Raw genomic sequence first — 16,292 nt, 5'->3', positions numbered from 1 at the left:
AAAGCTTTTTACATAAATCATAAAATATAACGGTTAGTTCGTTGAAATATTAATCGTATAAAAGATTAAGGAAGGATGTAAAATCACTTTAGTTTTACACCATTGTAAATAAATTCCTCTCTCTTAAATTAAATAGAAAATTGTTTAATACAAAATTTTAAGAGTGATATATATATACATATTATATTTATGGTGTAATAAAAAAAATAGATATCTGTGGTAACTAAAATTGCTTTATATATATATATAGAATGAATTATTAAAATTTTAATATAATAGACATGAAAGCAATTTAGGTATACTTTAATTTTAGCATGGACAATTTTCATAAAAGCTTTTATGAACTTTTTAAATTTTAATTTCTTTAATTACTTTTTAAAATTTTTATAAATTATACATGGATTATCACAAGATTGATCACATCAATTCCATTAAAATTCTAATAGTTTAATCAATTTTTTAAAAAAAATAATTTGACTAAAATTTTAAAATTAAGAGCCAAAATGATCCAAAAAGAAGGGATCAAAGTAGCATAATAGATAAACGTGAATGGCTAAATTTATTACTATGTCTTAAATAATTTAATAAAGAATTTTAAGGTCCTAGTTTTACTTTTAAGAAAATGGATACGAGAGTATATCAAAAAGGAGAAAAAAGGAATACATGACTCAAGTCATGAATTCCTAGACGAGGGAAGACGTGAGAAAGATTTGGGTAGATATCCCTTATTTTGTTTGGTTGAGGTGAAAGTCACCGATTCTTACATTAATTTGATTTAAACATAAATTTTCATGTAATCATCCATGCGAGTGTACTCCACTTGGGGATAAAGCTTTGAAGCTTCTTCACTTCCTTCTCCTATTTCAAAGTTGGTTAAGCAGCCTTCGTAGAATATGTGGTAGAAATGCCCTACTCCTACCTGCCCTGCCAAGTCAAACCCTGCATTCATTACACACATCATGTCAGTACTATTATCTCATACATGCATACACACATTCATTCCGTACCTTTCATGGAGGCTAAGAAATCATCTGCAGTAATGCTGATTTTGTCTAGTTTGTTCCCAGTGAGGGTCTCCCATTTCTGGATTAGCTCGGATTGTGTGAGGATGTTATGTGGGGGCCTTATGTACAATGTTTTGTTCAATGTTGTGGGATCATCTATTGCTTTTATCGTGTATGTGGCAACATCCTCTTCGTCCGTAAAAGCCACTGTATTTATATGTTGATTGATTGATTAATTAATGCAAGTGTTTGTTGCATTCAATAAATAAATAAAAGTACCTTTAACATTTCCGTCACCGTAAAGATAAACCTTGTCTTTAGGAGGAGTGAGCCTTCCAAGCTGAGAAAGGTTGCCCACAAAGTAACCGGCAAAGCAGTTGGCGATAACGTAGGTGAAGGGGATGTTGGCCTCTTCAATTGCTTTTCTCACTACCATTTTTTCATCAAATGTTACTCTTCCTGGTTCAAGTGCATGTCCCATCCGTGCTGGATCCATACCAAACTCCGATGGCAAAAATCGCTGCATTTACGTATTATATTCTAATTAATTTACTATTTTATTAAATAAATTATTCTTAATGTTGCTAAACTGTCAGTAAATTTATGTTTTGATTACTTAATTTTAAAAAATTATAAAATAATCATTAAATTATTCAAATAAAATAACTATTTAAAATTTTTTATTTAAGTCTTTGAATTATTAAGCTTCAAGTCGTGATTCGATGATTAGTGTGGTAAATCAATACTCATCGACAAATAGAAGAATATACATTTGATCCAAGTCGATCTAACAATCAATGTCGCATGTCGAAGAAGAAATTTATTAAAATTTTTGATTCACAAGTTCGTGACATTTAAAGCTATTTCATGAAAAAAGCTAAACTGTAAAAAAAAGTGAAACGAGATCTTTTCATTAGTGCAGGTAGCGAGAAAATTAAATACCTTAACATTCCCAGCTTCTTTGATGGCTTCCACAAGCTTGAGTTGCAACAAAATATTGTGGCTGCGAAAATGCACACCAGACATGGTGCAAATAACAACATCAACTTGCTTAACAGCGTCGACCAAGCTTTTATGATCATTAAAAGAGCCCTCGATTAGGTGAGCCCCTTGTTTCTTGAAGGAGAGTAAGATCTGCAGCTTATCAATGTCCAGTCCAATCTCTGGGCGTTGAAGGACATAGGTTTCATGCCCCTCTGCCAAGCTTGCCTTCACGATCCTCCGCCCAATATACCCTGTTCCCCCCACCACTAGAACCTTGCTCTTCCCCATTTTGTATTTATATATGCTCACTCTTTTGTTTCTCTTGCTTTCTGCAAAGGGCTGTTTTATATATAATGAATTGGGAGTCTACCCTCCTTTCATTCTTGTTTCTCACTTCTATAAAACAAATATGGGAAAAATGAGGTCAGCTTCATGGATTTATTATCCATGCCTTACGTCTGAAGTTTGATTTGGCTTGTGATATATCACACCCTATGGACTCTTATCAAAGTTTTACCAATGATTGATTGCGACAGCAAATGTTTTAAGCATATTCCTTCCACATATTATATATCTTAATTTTTCTTATATAAAAAAATATCACATATCTTAATTTATATCAAAAGTTGCTTTTACCACTAAACTATAATTTAGATTTAATTATGTTTTTGTTTATTAATGTTGAGGGTGAGTTTTATTTTTAAAATCTTGGATAGACAACAGTGGGTTGGTGTGTTAGGTGCTGAGTGCTGACCACTTGGATTGCAATTTCTGTTGAGATCTTAATTCACCCTTAATTAGGGTTTAAGTTTTCACTCATTAATCCTTTCAAAGCAATCAACACATGCTTTGAAAAACATTTAGTCAACCACCAAATCCCTTTCAACCTTAGCCGCGCTGCTTCATTTTGTTTTACAATTTTTTAAAATATCTATCAATCATACTTTTAAGTTACAACTTCTCATTTTATATTATAACTAATATTCATCTTTACCTCTAACAGCACATCCAATAAAATTTAGATAAATTATTTATTTTTATTTTGTGATTTATGTTTGAGATTTATAATTATTTTTTTTAATAATATCGTCTCTAAAGTTTAAACTGTATTATCTCTTTAAAAGTATAATATATTTTACTATTACGTCTTATATTTAATTATCTTAAATTATTTATTTGATAGTAAAAATTCTAATCTTAAATATGTACCCAAATAATAATTTCAATTTGATACCATAAAACATTGGATTTAAAAAAAAAAGGAAATTTATTAATAATTAAAGCAATAATAGGTTGGTGAGAAGTCTTGAAGCCTACTTTGAGAACTCATCCCATGTAAATCAGAATTTATTTGAAAGGCGGTGGAGGATTGATAAAAAGTCTTTGGTATCATGGAACATTGCGTCACATAGATAATAATATTTTCTCATTTTGCCTCAAATAATGGAAAAGTCTTATCTTTGACTCTAAGCATACCGTATCAATTATATATAGTTTGTGCTTGAGTATTAGATGAGAGGAGGACCGCAAATTTACAAACACTTTTTTTTATAACCACATATTTGGGCTTTTTTTATTAAAATAATATAAAAAAAATTAGGCCTTTTATATAGATAATACAAAATAAATATTTAAATGGTATGCAATACTATTATTTAGCAAAATAGTATATTTGCAACAGAGTTGGGGTTGGAGGGCATAGAGGAGGCGGCACTACTTTTTTTTATTTATTTTTTCTGATTTAGTCATGGAACCATCATCATTAAATGATATGTATTAAATATATATATTTTAAGGATGGAGGGAGTAAGAGAGGTGGCACCTTTATTTTGTGCCTATACACTGGTAAAATCGGGTAAAAATACGAGTTAAAGAGGTGGAGGATGATTGAGAGGCGGCACCAGTGGAAGGTTCCTAACAGGCAGCACCCAATGGAGGGTACCTGACAGGCGACACCCAATGCTGAACCCCTATTTAAGCTGTGTTTTCTTGAGCAATTTTGAAGACGAGAAAAGGAAAAAAATTGGTTGCAGAATAAGAGAAAACATAGAAGAATTCTTAAGGTTGGTATATATAAAAAAAATTTTCAGTATATTTTTTTGAAATAAAATATTAAGAAATTTAATTATTTTTATAGATCTAGTATTGAAGATGAATAATCAATTTTTCGTATGTGTTTATTTTGATGGAGTAATTTTGACAACAGTTGGATGTATATTTGAATGTCGCCAACAAGTAGCAATAAGATTTAATAGAAATGTCTTGGTTAATGATATGAAAGAAAAGATCAATACAAAAATTCTTAGATGTTGTGGGAGGAGGATCTTGAGACTATTCTACAAATTTCCAGTTTCGACAAATCCCATCAAATTCACCGAGATGGAACTTGTAGACGATGAAGACGTGGAGACAAGATTGCACTTTATTGCCAGAACCTAAGTTGCCAAACTGATCCAATTCAGTTGTTTGCTGAGTTAGCTGATTTGGAGCCAACTGAAGATTTCATTCCAATAGGTGAAAAACATGGAGTTTAAGATCCATGTTCGGTGGTTCCGAGAAAGTACGTTAATAGGCGATCGAATGTACGCGATATTGATGTCGATTTTAATGCTCCACCTGCATCTGAGAACCTTAACATGAGTTCCAGTTTACAAATATATTTAGTGGTAATTGAGACCGATGTGGATGGTGATAATGGATATGATAATAATGGTCTTTCTGATCACGTGGTTAAAGATTATAGTGATCCCGATCTAAACGAGGTCCCGAATGATATCGATGACGAAGGCGTGAATGACGATAGAAATGTTAAATGTTAACGCGTCTTCAGTAGGGAACCTGAGTTGAGGTGTTGTGATACATAATGATCCTAGGGCACACAAGTCATTATAGATTCTGATGTGACGCATGCATTCGAGTTCTCGAAGTACCCCAATATACTACCTACTTACTGGTTGGTCATAGATCCTAAATGTAAGGAGTTGTTTGTGGGACAAAAATTTGAAACCAAGGAAGACTGCGTATTTTCCATTAAACGGTAAAGCATGAATATGTCGGTTGACTACAAAGTCATCGTATCTAAATCAACATTATATATTGGGGAGTGTTAGAGGTCAATAGGATGCTGCAATTGGCGGGTACGAGCTGCATTTATCCAGAGGTTGCAAATGTGGGAGCTCCGAAAATTTGTTAGGCTTCACACATGCACTTCAACACGTATAACGCGAGATCACCGCAAACTTGATGCCAAAACTATCTACAACTGCATCATGTCAATGGTGAAGGACATGCCCATCGTTCCTGTTTCGATACTGATTGTCGAAATGCAAGAACGGTTCCAGTGTGTCATACCGAAAAACATAGATAGCTAAACAGATGGCCATAAAGCATTGTACGGAGATTGAGATGGGTCGTACAATGAGTTACAGGGGTGGATAGTTGTTATGAGGGAGTACGTGTTAGGGATTGTCATTGAGTTACAGATGCGAACTTATTACAACCCAGATGATAAACTACAACCGGGATGAATAATTTTCTTATAGATGTTCTAGACATTGAATCTATGCGTGCGGGCCTTTCCCCACTGTAAGTCGTTTATACAGGTTGATGAGACTTAGCTATATGAAAAATATACACAGATCTTACTTATTGTGGTTGCGCAAGACGGGAACCAGAACTTGCAGACGTATATTATTAGGGACAACAATATTTGCATCATATTCAATAGATTGAAGGGAATAATTATCGCAATTAGGCGTTCCAGTGTTCCGTGGAAATCTGTTTACTGCATTCGACACATCGCGACTAACTTTCATCGAGACTACAATAATGTAAACTGGCGGAAACAAGTTGTGAAAATGGGTATAATTTAGTTTCAACATATGTTTTAGATGTTCTTAATACTTCAACAAATTAATTTGAGACTATAACTTGTCTTTTCTTAATACATACATAGCGTATGAGCTAGAGCCATACCATTTCAGGCAAATGATGACCAGACTTGAGGGTAACATCCAAGGTGAAATGAATACTTCTTTCCGAGAGTGGTTGGGTACGATGGAGCTATGACAACAAGCTCAAAGTTTTGGTGACGGGGCTCGATATGGTTATATGACCACCAACCTAGTAGAGGTAGTTAACTTCGTGTTAAGGCGAACACGACATCTTCCAATTTCATCTATTTTCTCAACTACGTTCTACAGGTTGGCAACCTTGACACCATGAATGGGGTTGAAACAAGTTAACTAGATGGAGGTGAAACACATATTTGTCGAAGAGGTTAGGAAGGTAATGGATGTGAACCGTCGGAGATCGAGGTCGATGAATGTATAAATATGTGAAAATAGAAGTGAAATGAAGATACTAAATTTAATATGACCAATATTACATTTTGGGAAATAAAAATGAAATGCAATTGGAACTTGCATAACTTGAAAATCAGATCATATGGCACCACCCAAGTTTATTGTGGATCATATTAAATATTAAAATAAACCTAAAAGGCAAAAGCCATATCATCTATAAACACACACTATGCCTTCTGAATCAAAGGCAAATTTATGAAACACTCTAGATACATCTTTTGGTTGCAGATGAGCTATAACTCTCGGCTGTCTTTGAGACTAAAAATTAAAATTTTCAAATTTAATTGGCTGCACCAGATTGATAAAGGCACAGTGGCATAAAATGGCAAGGCAAAGAAAAAAATAAACATTAAAATGATGAAAACAAACGAAAATAGATTTGCAAGATCCATATGAAATTATGAATAAAGAAACATAAAATAAAATAAACAAGATCATACTTAAACTGTAAGAGAATAAAGGAAAGGTTAGAGTTAGAAGTAGACGACGACAAAGAATAAATAATAAATTTTAATTTTTCAAGTAGACTAACCATTGAAAAATGAAAGGGAATGGGAGATTTCTTACATAAGTTGGGTTTGGGTTCTTAATTTTGTTACAATAGTGGAAAAATGTGACAGGTGTTGAAAGAGATGAAGTATAATGATTGTTTTCGGAAAATGAGTTGTTCAAATTTTCTCAGCAATCAAACATGTAAAAATGAATCAAAATAAGAGGAAAAGGGAAACTCCTCGAGTTCTCAGTCTTGAAGCGATAGAGGAAGAAGGTGAAGCGACAAGGATTAGGATGAGAAAATTTGGAGGGTCAGTACATGTTGATGTATTATATAATTTTATTTTATATTTTCCCTCAAATAACCAATCAACTCGCATACTTGTTCTACTACAGTATGGGTTGCTTGAAAAATACGTCATGCCGTCACATTTAATGCACTTCCTCATTGTTTTTTTTCTTTCTTTAAAAAAATTGATCCAAAATTATTAATTAAATAAAAATGACACACTTACAAATTTTTGTATTCAAATTACCAAAATGCAAATATGAACATTAATTTCCAGTCATTGTGAAATAATATATTACATTTATGGAACAACTTACATATTTATCATATTTTCCTCATCCATAGAAAAGAAGAAAATAAAAACAACTAATTTCTTATTAAGCCAAATTTGTAACATCTTGCTTGTGAAACTAATTTCTTATTTTCAACTTTTAATTTTTCCAATTCAGCTTATGCCTTCTTTAATCTTTTTCCCACATGATCATTTTCATCTCTCAGGGCCACAATTTCATCACTAAATGTTTGAAAAAAGTCACAGCTCTGACTACCTATTTTAAGGGAGCTAACATTGCTCAAGTTAACATTAGCATCTTCACAACTGAAGCTATTATCGTCAGTTGAATCCTTCACCCATTCAAAATATTTACACCTCCTACAATTATCCTATTAATTGTTTATAAAGGTGCACCACAAGTGTGAGTGGATGTAAGGAGATTGGGGAATAATAGCCGCAATGTTTGGGAAGGAATATGACTTATAGATGAACTGCACAATTAATAGCATCGTTATAGTAGCATGAGTCAAATAATATAAATAAAGTAATTGCATGTAATGAATATTAGTAAAAATTACCCCTTCTCGGCATGTCTCAATCATCAGGCGATAAATTGAAAGCGTATATAACCTCTCAATACCTGGAGAAGAACTCCATCTACGAAAAAAGTAAACTTGTTAGAACAAAATTTCATTAAAAAAACAAAATTCTTGTTGTAATGGTTAAATTTTATCACCTATTCACGAGTGGAAAGACATATGTTTGGCGAGTAATTGATGCCAAGAATGGCATCCTGTAAAGCACCCAGGACTGCAGCAATACCAGGCACCTGCCTATGTCCACGGTGTTGAGTATGCCTTATATTTATGTCAAATTTGTTCTGTGTTCAATTGTTGTCAATGTTATAAATTGGAAATGAATTGACTGCCAAATTGTTTTGTGTTCAATTGTCTGCAATTGGTCTGTAAGACTAGCTTAATTGTAACTACAAATTTGTGTTCATTGAATGAAAATGGAAGTGAATTGAAGATGTTAAATTTAATATGATCAACATTACATGTTGGGAAATGAAAATGAAAATGCAATTCGAACTTGCATAACTTGACAATCAGACCATATGACACCACCCAAGTTTACTGTAGATCATAGTAAATATCAAAATAAACCCAAAAGCCACATCATCTATAGAGACACACTATGCCTTCTAAATCGAAGGCAAATTTATGAAACACTATAGGTACATCCTTTAGTTGCAAAGGAGCTATAACTCGCGACTGTGTTTGAGACTCAAGATCAAATTGTTCAAAGTTGATTGGATGCACCGAATTGACAAATTCTTCATTTCTTAGTTTGGCACAATGACATAAAATGCCAAGGCAAAGAAAAAAAAAAGAAACATCAAAATGATGAAAACCAACAAAAATAAATTTGCAAGATCCATTTGAAATTATGAACAAAGAAATAGAAAATAGAATTAATAAGAACAAACCTAAAACTGCAAAAGAAGAAAAGAAGTGTTAGAGCTAGAAGTAAACGACGAAGCAAAAAAAACAAAAAAAATTCAGTTTTTCAAGCAGACTTACCATTGCAAAATGAGAGGGAAAGGGAGATTTCTTACTTGAGCTGGGGTTGGGTTTTTAATCTTGCTGCAACAATGGAAGCAGATGACAAGTGTTGAAAGAGATGAAGCATAATGATTGTTTTTGGCAATGGATTTGTTCAAAATTTCTCAGTAACCAAACATGTAAAAATGAATAAAAATGAGAGGGAAATGGAGACTCCTCAGGTTCTTAGTCTTGAAGCGATAGAGGAGGATATGTTAAGTGACAAGGATTAGGATGAAGAAATTTAGAGGGTCGGTACATGTGGATGTATTGTATAATTTTATTTTATATTTTCCCTCAAATCAACAATCACCTCACGTACTTTTTCTGCTGTAGTATGGGTTGCTTGAAAAAATATGTCTTGCCTTCACATTTAATACACTTCATTTCTCTTCTTTTTTTTTTGCTTTTTTTAAAAAAAATTGATCCAAAATTATTAATTAATTACAAAATGATCCACTTACAAAATTTTGTATCCAAATTACCTAAATGCAAATATGAACATTGAATTTTCATTTATTGTGCAACAATATTTTATGTTTATGGTAAGGCTAACATATTTCTCATATTTTCCTAATCCATAAAACAAAAGAAAATAAAAACAAAAACTGTCAAAGATAATATTAAGCCAAATTTGTAACATCTTGCCTGTGAATTTAATTTCTTATTTTCAGTTTTCAATTTTTCTAATTTAGCTCGTGCCTTCTTCAATCTTTATCCTACACGATCATTTTGATTTCTAAGGGCCACAATTTCATCACTAAGGGTTTGAAAATCTTGATAGCTCTGACTATCTGTTTTAAGGGACCTAACATTGCTCGAGTTAACATTAGCATCTTCACAACTGGAGCTATTATCGTTACAGTAGCTATCACATATAAGCAGATTGGGGAATAATAGACACAATGTTCGAGAAGGATTATGACATCTAGATGATCTACACAATTAATAACATTGTTACTGTAGCTGTTGTATGTAAAATGATGTGCAATTTTGTACAAGTACAGATGTTGGTTCAAGTAATAAAGTGATGAGTGAGTATCGTTCTTACGAGGATCATATTGAGGCACAAAAGTGGTCAAGTTATTGTAACATGGTTATGGCAAGACCAACAAATAAGATGCTATGGTAAACTAAGGTAAGTAGGTAGCGATAATTCAAAGGAATGATGATGTATGTGATAGATGGAATTGATGAATAATTGGAAATTCTATGGTAAAAGTGAAAGCAGAAATGTAATGACAATAACAATAGTGTTTATCCGAATAAAATGTAAATAAAGAAATAAACAATTAAATATGTTGTGGCAAAGATTCTACGACAAAGAATAAGGATAAAGTGATGTTGATTCGGAAGGTCAGGATTACCCAAAATCAACCATTACTGTTAATAATGCCTTGGCAAAATTGTATACACTTTACTGCATAGACGAGTTTTAAAATGGCCTACCTCTCGTGAGAGCAAAACCTTAAGTTTTACCTTGCCCATGTCTATAGGCTTTTTAGAAATCTTGCTTAGGTTCTTTCTTTATGATCGTAACTCTATGTCTAGAGTCGACTACAAGTGTCTATTGAATACTTGCTTATTCCATTTAATTTTAATCCAACCAATCCAACCCCTTCGAAATTAAAATTAGTTTATAAGTATACGAACAATCTTCTATGTCTAAAGATTGTTTGCATTTTAATTAAGAAATAAGAAAAATAAAATGAAACAATAAAGTAAATTAGATATATACTACATCCATAAAAACAGTTAAGGTTTCATCAAAAGTAATCCCAACCCTATGAGATTTAGCTCATGGGCTCAGAAATAAAATTCCAAACCAAAATATTATCTGATATTGTGTTTAACTACTTAAATAAAATCTTTTGAATGAATACTAATGGAAATAACAGAAGAACTTCGGGAAACAACTTTCATTTTCCCAGTCCACACTTTGGCAGCACAACTTCCTGTGATGGCTAAGAAGAACTGTCTTTGACTTCTTTTCCTTTGCACAACTGAACCCTTATTCACGCCTAAGGATCTCTCTCACTTTTTTTTACACCGTTTGTGAGGTCCTCTTCATCGATTTTATAGATAGATTAGGCTAGGGTTGGCTAATAGCTCGTGATTATCTTCTCCTCTTTTAGAGGGATTTATCTGGTACAAGTTTGAATTTGAACTAGGAGTGCTGCGCGAAAAATGTTGACTTGGTCTTTCCGACATTCGTGCTGGCAAATTATCTGCACTTTCCCCTGTCAAAACTTCCCTCATTTATTTTCCCATTCCAAAACCTATTTTTGCCAAATGAAAAAAAACTCCACCTCAAGTGATTAAAAACACATAATTTCAACACAGACCAAGTCCTAATGCAATATTAAAAAATGCTAACTAAAATGTCCTAAAATGCAACAAAATGTACTTAAGTACAAGTAATTAACTAGGTCTAAAGGCATAAAATATAACTCTTTTCAAGAGTTATCAGTAGCATAAGTCAAATAACATAAATAAAGTAATGGCATGTAATGAATATTAGTAAAAATTAGCCCCTTCTCGGCGTGTGTCTCAATCATTTGGCAGTAAATCGAAATTGTATATAACTTCCCGATACCCGGAAAATAGCTCCATCTACAAAAAAAGTAAACTTGTTAGAACAAATTTTCATAAAAAAACAAAATTCTTGTTGTAATGGTTAAATTTTATCACCTATTCACAAGTGGAAAGACATATGTTCGTTGAGTAATTGGTGCCAAGAATGGCTTCTTGTAAAGCGTCCAGGGCTGCAGCAATACTAGGCACTCGTCTATGTCCACGATGTTGAGTATGCCTCCTATTTCAGTCAAATTTATTTTGTGTTCAATTGTTGTAATTGTTATAAACTAGAAATGAACTAATTGCAAAATTGTTTTGTGTTCAATTTTCTGCAACTGGTCAATAAGACTAACTTAATTACAACTGCAAATTGGTGTTCATTGAATGAAAATGGAAGTGAACTGAAGATACTAAATTTAATATAATCAACATTACATGTTGGGAAATGAAAATGAAAATGCAATTAGAACTTGCATAACTTGACAATCATATCATATAGCACCACCCAAGTTTACTGTAGATCATATTAAATACCAAAAATAAACCTAAAAGCAAAAAAGCCACATCATTTATAAACATAAATTATGCCTTCTGAATCGGAGGAAAATTTATGAAACACTCTAGGTATATCTTTTGGTTGCAGAGGGGCTATAACTCTCGGATGTGTTTGAGACTCAAGATCAAACTGTCAAAATTGATTGGCTTCACCAAATTGACAAATTCATCATTTCTTAGTTGCAGCACCATGGCATAAAATGCCAAGGAAAAGAAAAAAGAAACATAAAAATGATGATAACCAACGAAAACATATTTGCAAGATCCATCTGAAATTATGAACAAAGAAATAAAAAAATAGAACAAATAAGAACATACTTAAACTTCCATAAGAGAAAGGAAAGGATAGAGCTAGATGTAGACGAATAAGAAGAAGAAGAAGTAGAAGAAGAAGAAGAAGAAGAATAAGAAGAAGAAGAATTCAGTTTTTCAAGCAAACTAACCATTGCAAAATGAGAGAGAAAGTGAGATTTCTTACCTGAGTTAGGTTTGGGTTCTCAATCTTGCTACAACAGTGGAAGCAGATGACAAGTATTGAAAGAGATGAAGCATAATGATTATTTTCGGCAATGGATTTGTTCAAATTTTCTCAACAACCAAGCATGTAAAAATGAATGAAAATGAGAGGGAAAGGGAGACTCATCGGGTTCTGAATCTTGAAGCGATAGAGGAAGAAGGTGAAGTGACATGGATTAGGATAACGAAATTTGGATGGACTATACATGCAGATGCATTATATAATTTTATTTTATTTTTTCCCTTAAATCAACAATCAACTCACATACTTGTTCTGTTGCAGTATGGGTTGCTTGAAAAATACGTCTTGCCGTCGTATTTAAGGTCCACCCTATTTTTTTTATTTTTGTTGTTTTTAGAAATTGATCCAAAGTTATTAATTAATTACAAAAGGACCTACTTACAAAAGTTTGGATTCAAATTACCCAAATGCAAATATGAACATTGAATCTTCATTCATTGTGAAACAATATATTATGTTTATGGTAGGACTAACATATTTCTCAATTTTTCCTCATCCATAGAACAATAGAAAATAAAAAAAACTGTCTAAAATAATATTAAGCCAAATTTGTAACATCTTGCTTGTGAAACTAATTTCTTTTTTTCAGTTTTCAATTTTTCTAATTCAGCTCATGCCTTCTTCAATATTTTTCCCACACAATCATTTTCATCTCTCAGGGCCACAATTTCATCACTAAGGGTTTGAAAATCTTCACAGCTCTGACTATCTGTTTTAAGGGACCTAACATTGCTCGAGTTAACATTAGCATCTTCACAAAGGAAGCTATTATCGTCAGTTGAATCCTTCACCCAGTCAAAATATTTACACCCCTTACGATCATCCTATTAATTGTTTTGAAAGGTGCATCACAAGTGTGAGTGGATGTAAGTAGACTAGGGTATAACAGTCGTAATGTCCGGGAAGAAATATGACATCTAGATGAACTGCACAATTAATAACATCGTTATAGTAGCACGAGTCAAATAAGACAAATAAAGTAATTGCATGTAATGAATATTAGTAAAAATTACCCTTTCTCGGCGTGTGTCTCAATCATCTTGCGATAAATCAAAATTGTATATAACCTCTCGATACCCGGAGAAGAACTCCATCTACAAAAAAAGTAAACTTGTTAGAACAAATTTTCATAAAAAAAACAAAATTCTTGTTGTAATGGTTAAATTTTATCACCTATTCACGAGTGGAAAGACATATGTTCGTTGAGTAACTGGTGCCAAGAATGACATCCTGTAAAGTGCCCAGGACGGCAGCAATACCGGCACTCACCTATTCCGCGATGTTGAGTATATCTCATATTTCAGTCAAATTTATTTTGTGTTTAATTGTTGTCATTGTTATAAGCTAGAAATGAACTGATTGCCAAATTATTTTGTGCTCAATTGTCTGCAACTGGTTAATAAGACTAGCTTAATTACAACTACAAATTGGTGTTCATTGAATGAAAGTGGAGGTGAACTGAAGATATTAAATTTAATATAATCAACATTACATGTTGGGAAATGAAAATGAAAATCCAATTCGAACTTGCATAACTTGACAATCAGATCATATGGCGCCACCCAAGTTTACTATAGATCATATTAAATACCAAAATAAACCTAAAAGCAAAGGGCCACATCATCTATAGACACACATTATGCCTTCTGAATCGAAGGAAAATTTATTAAACACTCTAGGTATATCCTTTGGTTGCAGAGGGGTTATAACTCTCGGATGAGTTTGGGACTCAAGATCAAATTGTCAAAATTGATTAGCTTCACTGGATTGACAAATTCATCATTTCTTAGTTACATCACAATGGCATAAAATGCCAAGGCAAAGGAGAAAAGAAACATTAAAATGATGAAAACCAACGAAAATAGATTTACATGATCCATCTGAAACTATGAACAATGAAACAAAAAAGAGAATGAATAAGAACATACTTAAACTGCAAGAGAAGAAAGGAAATGTTAGAGCTAGAAGTAGATGACGAAGAAGAAGAAACAAAAAGTTTCAATTTTTTCAAGCAGACTAATCATTGCAAAATGAGAGGGAAAGGGAGATTTCTTACCTGAGTTGGGTTTGGGTTCCCAATCTTGCCGCAATAGTGGAAGCAAACGACAGGTGTTGAAAGAGATGAATCAAATTCATTTTTTTCGGCAATGGATTTGTTCAAATTTTCTTAGCAACTAAACACGTAAAAATGAATGAAAATGATAGGGAAAGGAAAACTCCTCGGGTTCTCAGTCTTAAAACGATAGAGGAGTATATGTGAGGCGACAGGGATTAGGATGGGGAAATTTGGAGGGTCGATACATGTGGATGTATTACATAATTTTATTTTATACTTTCCCTCAAATCAACAATTAATTCGCATATTTATTCTGCTGCTGATGGGTTGCTTGAAAAATACGTCCTGCCATCACATTTAATGCACTTCTTATCTTTCTTTTTTTTTTTTTACTTTTTTTTAAAAAAAATTGATCCAAAATTATCAATTAATTACAAACGGAACCACTTACAAAATTTTGTATTCAAATTACCCAAATGCAAATGTGAACATTGAATCTCCATTCATTGTTAAATAATATATTACATCTATGGTAGGGCTAACATGTTTCTCATATTTTTCTCATCCATAGAACAAAAGAAAATAAAAACAAAAACCACCCAAGATAATATTAAGCCAAATTTGTAACATCTTGCGTATGAAACTAATTTCTTATTTTCAATTTTTCTAATTCAACTCGTGCCTTCTTAATTCTTTTTCCCACACGATTATTTTGATCTCTCAGGGCCAAAATTTCATCAATAAGGGTTTGAAAATCTTCACAATTCTGACTATTTGTTTTAAGAGACCTAACATTGCTTGAGTTAACATTAGCATATTCACAACGGAAGTTATTATCGTCAGTTGAATCCTTCACCCAACCAAAATATTTACACCCCCTATGACCATCCTATTAATTGTTTAGAAAGGTGCACCATAAGTTTGTGTTGATGTAAGCAGACTGGGGAATAATAGATGTAATGTCCAGGATGGAATATGACTTGTAGATGAACTGCACAATTAATAACATCGTTATAGTAGCACGAGTCAAATAACATAAATAAAGCAATTCCATGGAATGAATATTAGTAAAAATTACCCTCTTGACATGTGTCTCAATCATTTGGCGGTAAATCAAAAGCGTATATGACTTCCCAATACTCAAAGAAGAACTCCATCTACGAAAAAAGTAAACTTGGTAGAATAAATTTTCATAAAAAAAATTCTTATTGTAATGGTTAAATTTTATTTCCTATTCACGAGTGAAAAGACATATGTGTGTTGAGTAATTGGTGCCAAGAATGACATCTTGTAAAGCGCCCAGGACTGTAGTAATATCAGACACCCGCCTATGTCCACGATGTTGAGTATGCCTCATATTTATGTCAAATTTTTTTGTGATCAATTATTGTCAATGTTATAAACTGGAAATGAACTGATTGCCAAATTGTTTTGTGTTCAATTGTCTGCAATTGGTCAGTAAGACTATCTTAATTACAGCCGCAAATTAGTGTTCATTGAATGAAAATGGAAGTGAACTGAAGATGCTAAATTTAATATGATCAACATTACATGT

The 16,292-nt window shown here is 32.7% G+C and overlaps 1 protein-coding gene and 1 long non-coding RNA gene across 2 annotated transcripts; both read right to left on the bottom strand.

Annotated features, from left to right (window-relative positions):
* Positions 1–700: 700 nt before the first annotated feature.
* LOC107900659 (isoflavone reductase homolog) lies at positions 701–2,394 on the bottom strand. The gene is made up of 4 exons (XM_016826330.2): positions 1,947–2,394; positions 1,284–1,524; positions 1,008–1,211; positions 701–939 (listed from the first exon to the last, which is right to left on the bottom strand). Exons 1-4 carry the CDS (start codon positions 2,274–2,276, stop codon positions 776–778), a joined length of 939 nt encoding a protein of 312 aa, XP_016681819.1. The 5' UTR covers positions 2,277–2,394; the 3' UTR covers positions 701–775.
* A 10,705-nt stretch (positions 2,395–13,099) lies between these two features.
* On the bottom strand, positions 13,100–14,721 carry LOC121219867 (uncharacterized). Its single transcript, XR_005916875.1, has 3 exons — positions 13,855–14,721; positions 13,695–13,775; positions 13,100–13,607 (listed from the first exon to the last, which is right to left on the bottom strand). It is a non-coding gene; the product is annotated as an uncharacterized lncRNA (long non-coding RNA).
* Positions 14,722–16,292: the final 1,571 nt, after the last annotated feature.

The sequence above is a fragment of the Gossypium hirsutum genome, chromosome D08 (assembly GCF_007990345.1).
Source record: "Gossypium hirsutum isolate 1008001.06 chromosome D08, Gossypium_hirsutum_v2.1, whole genome shotgun sequence".
NCBI lineage: Eukaryota > Viridiplantae > Streptophyta > Magnoliopsida > Malvales > Malvaceae > Gossypium > Gossypium hirsutum.
This window is presented reverse-complemented; position numbering and strand designations above follow the sequence as displayed.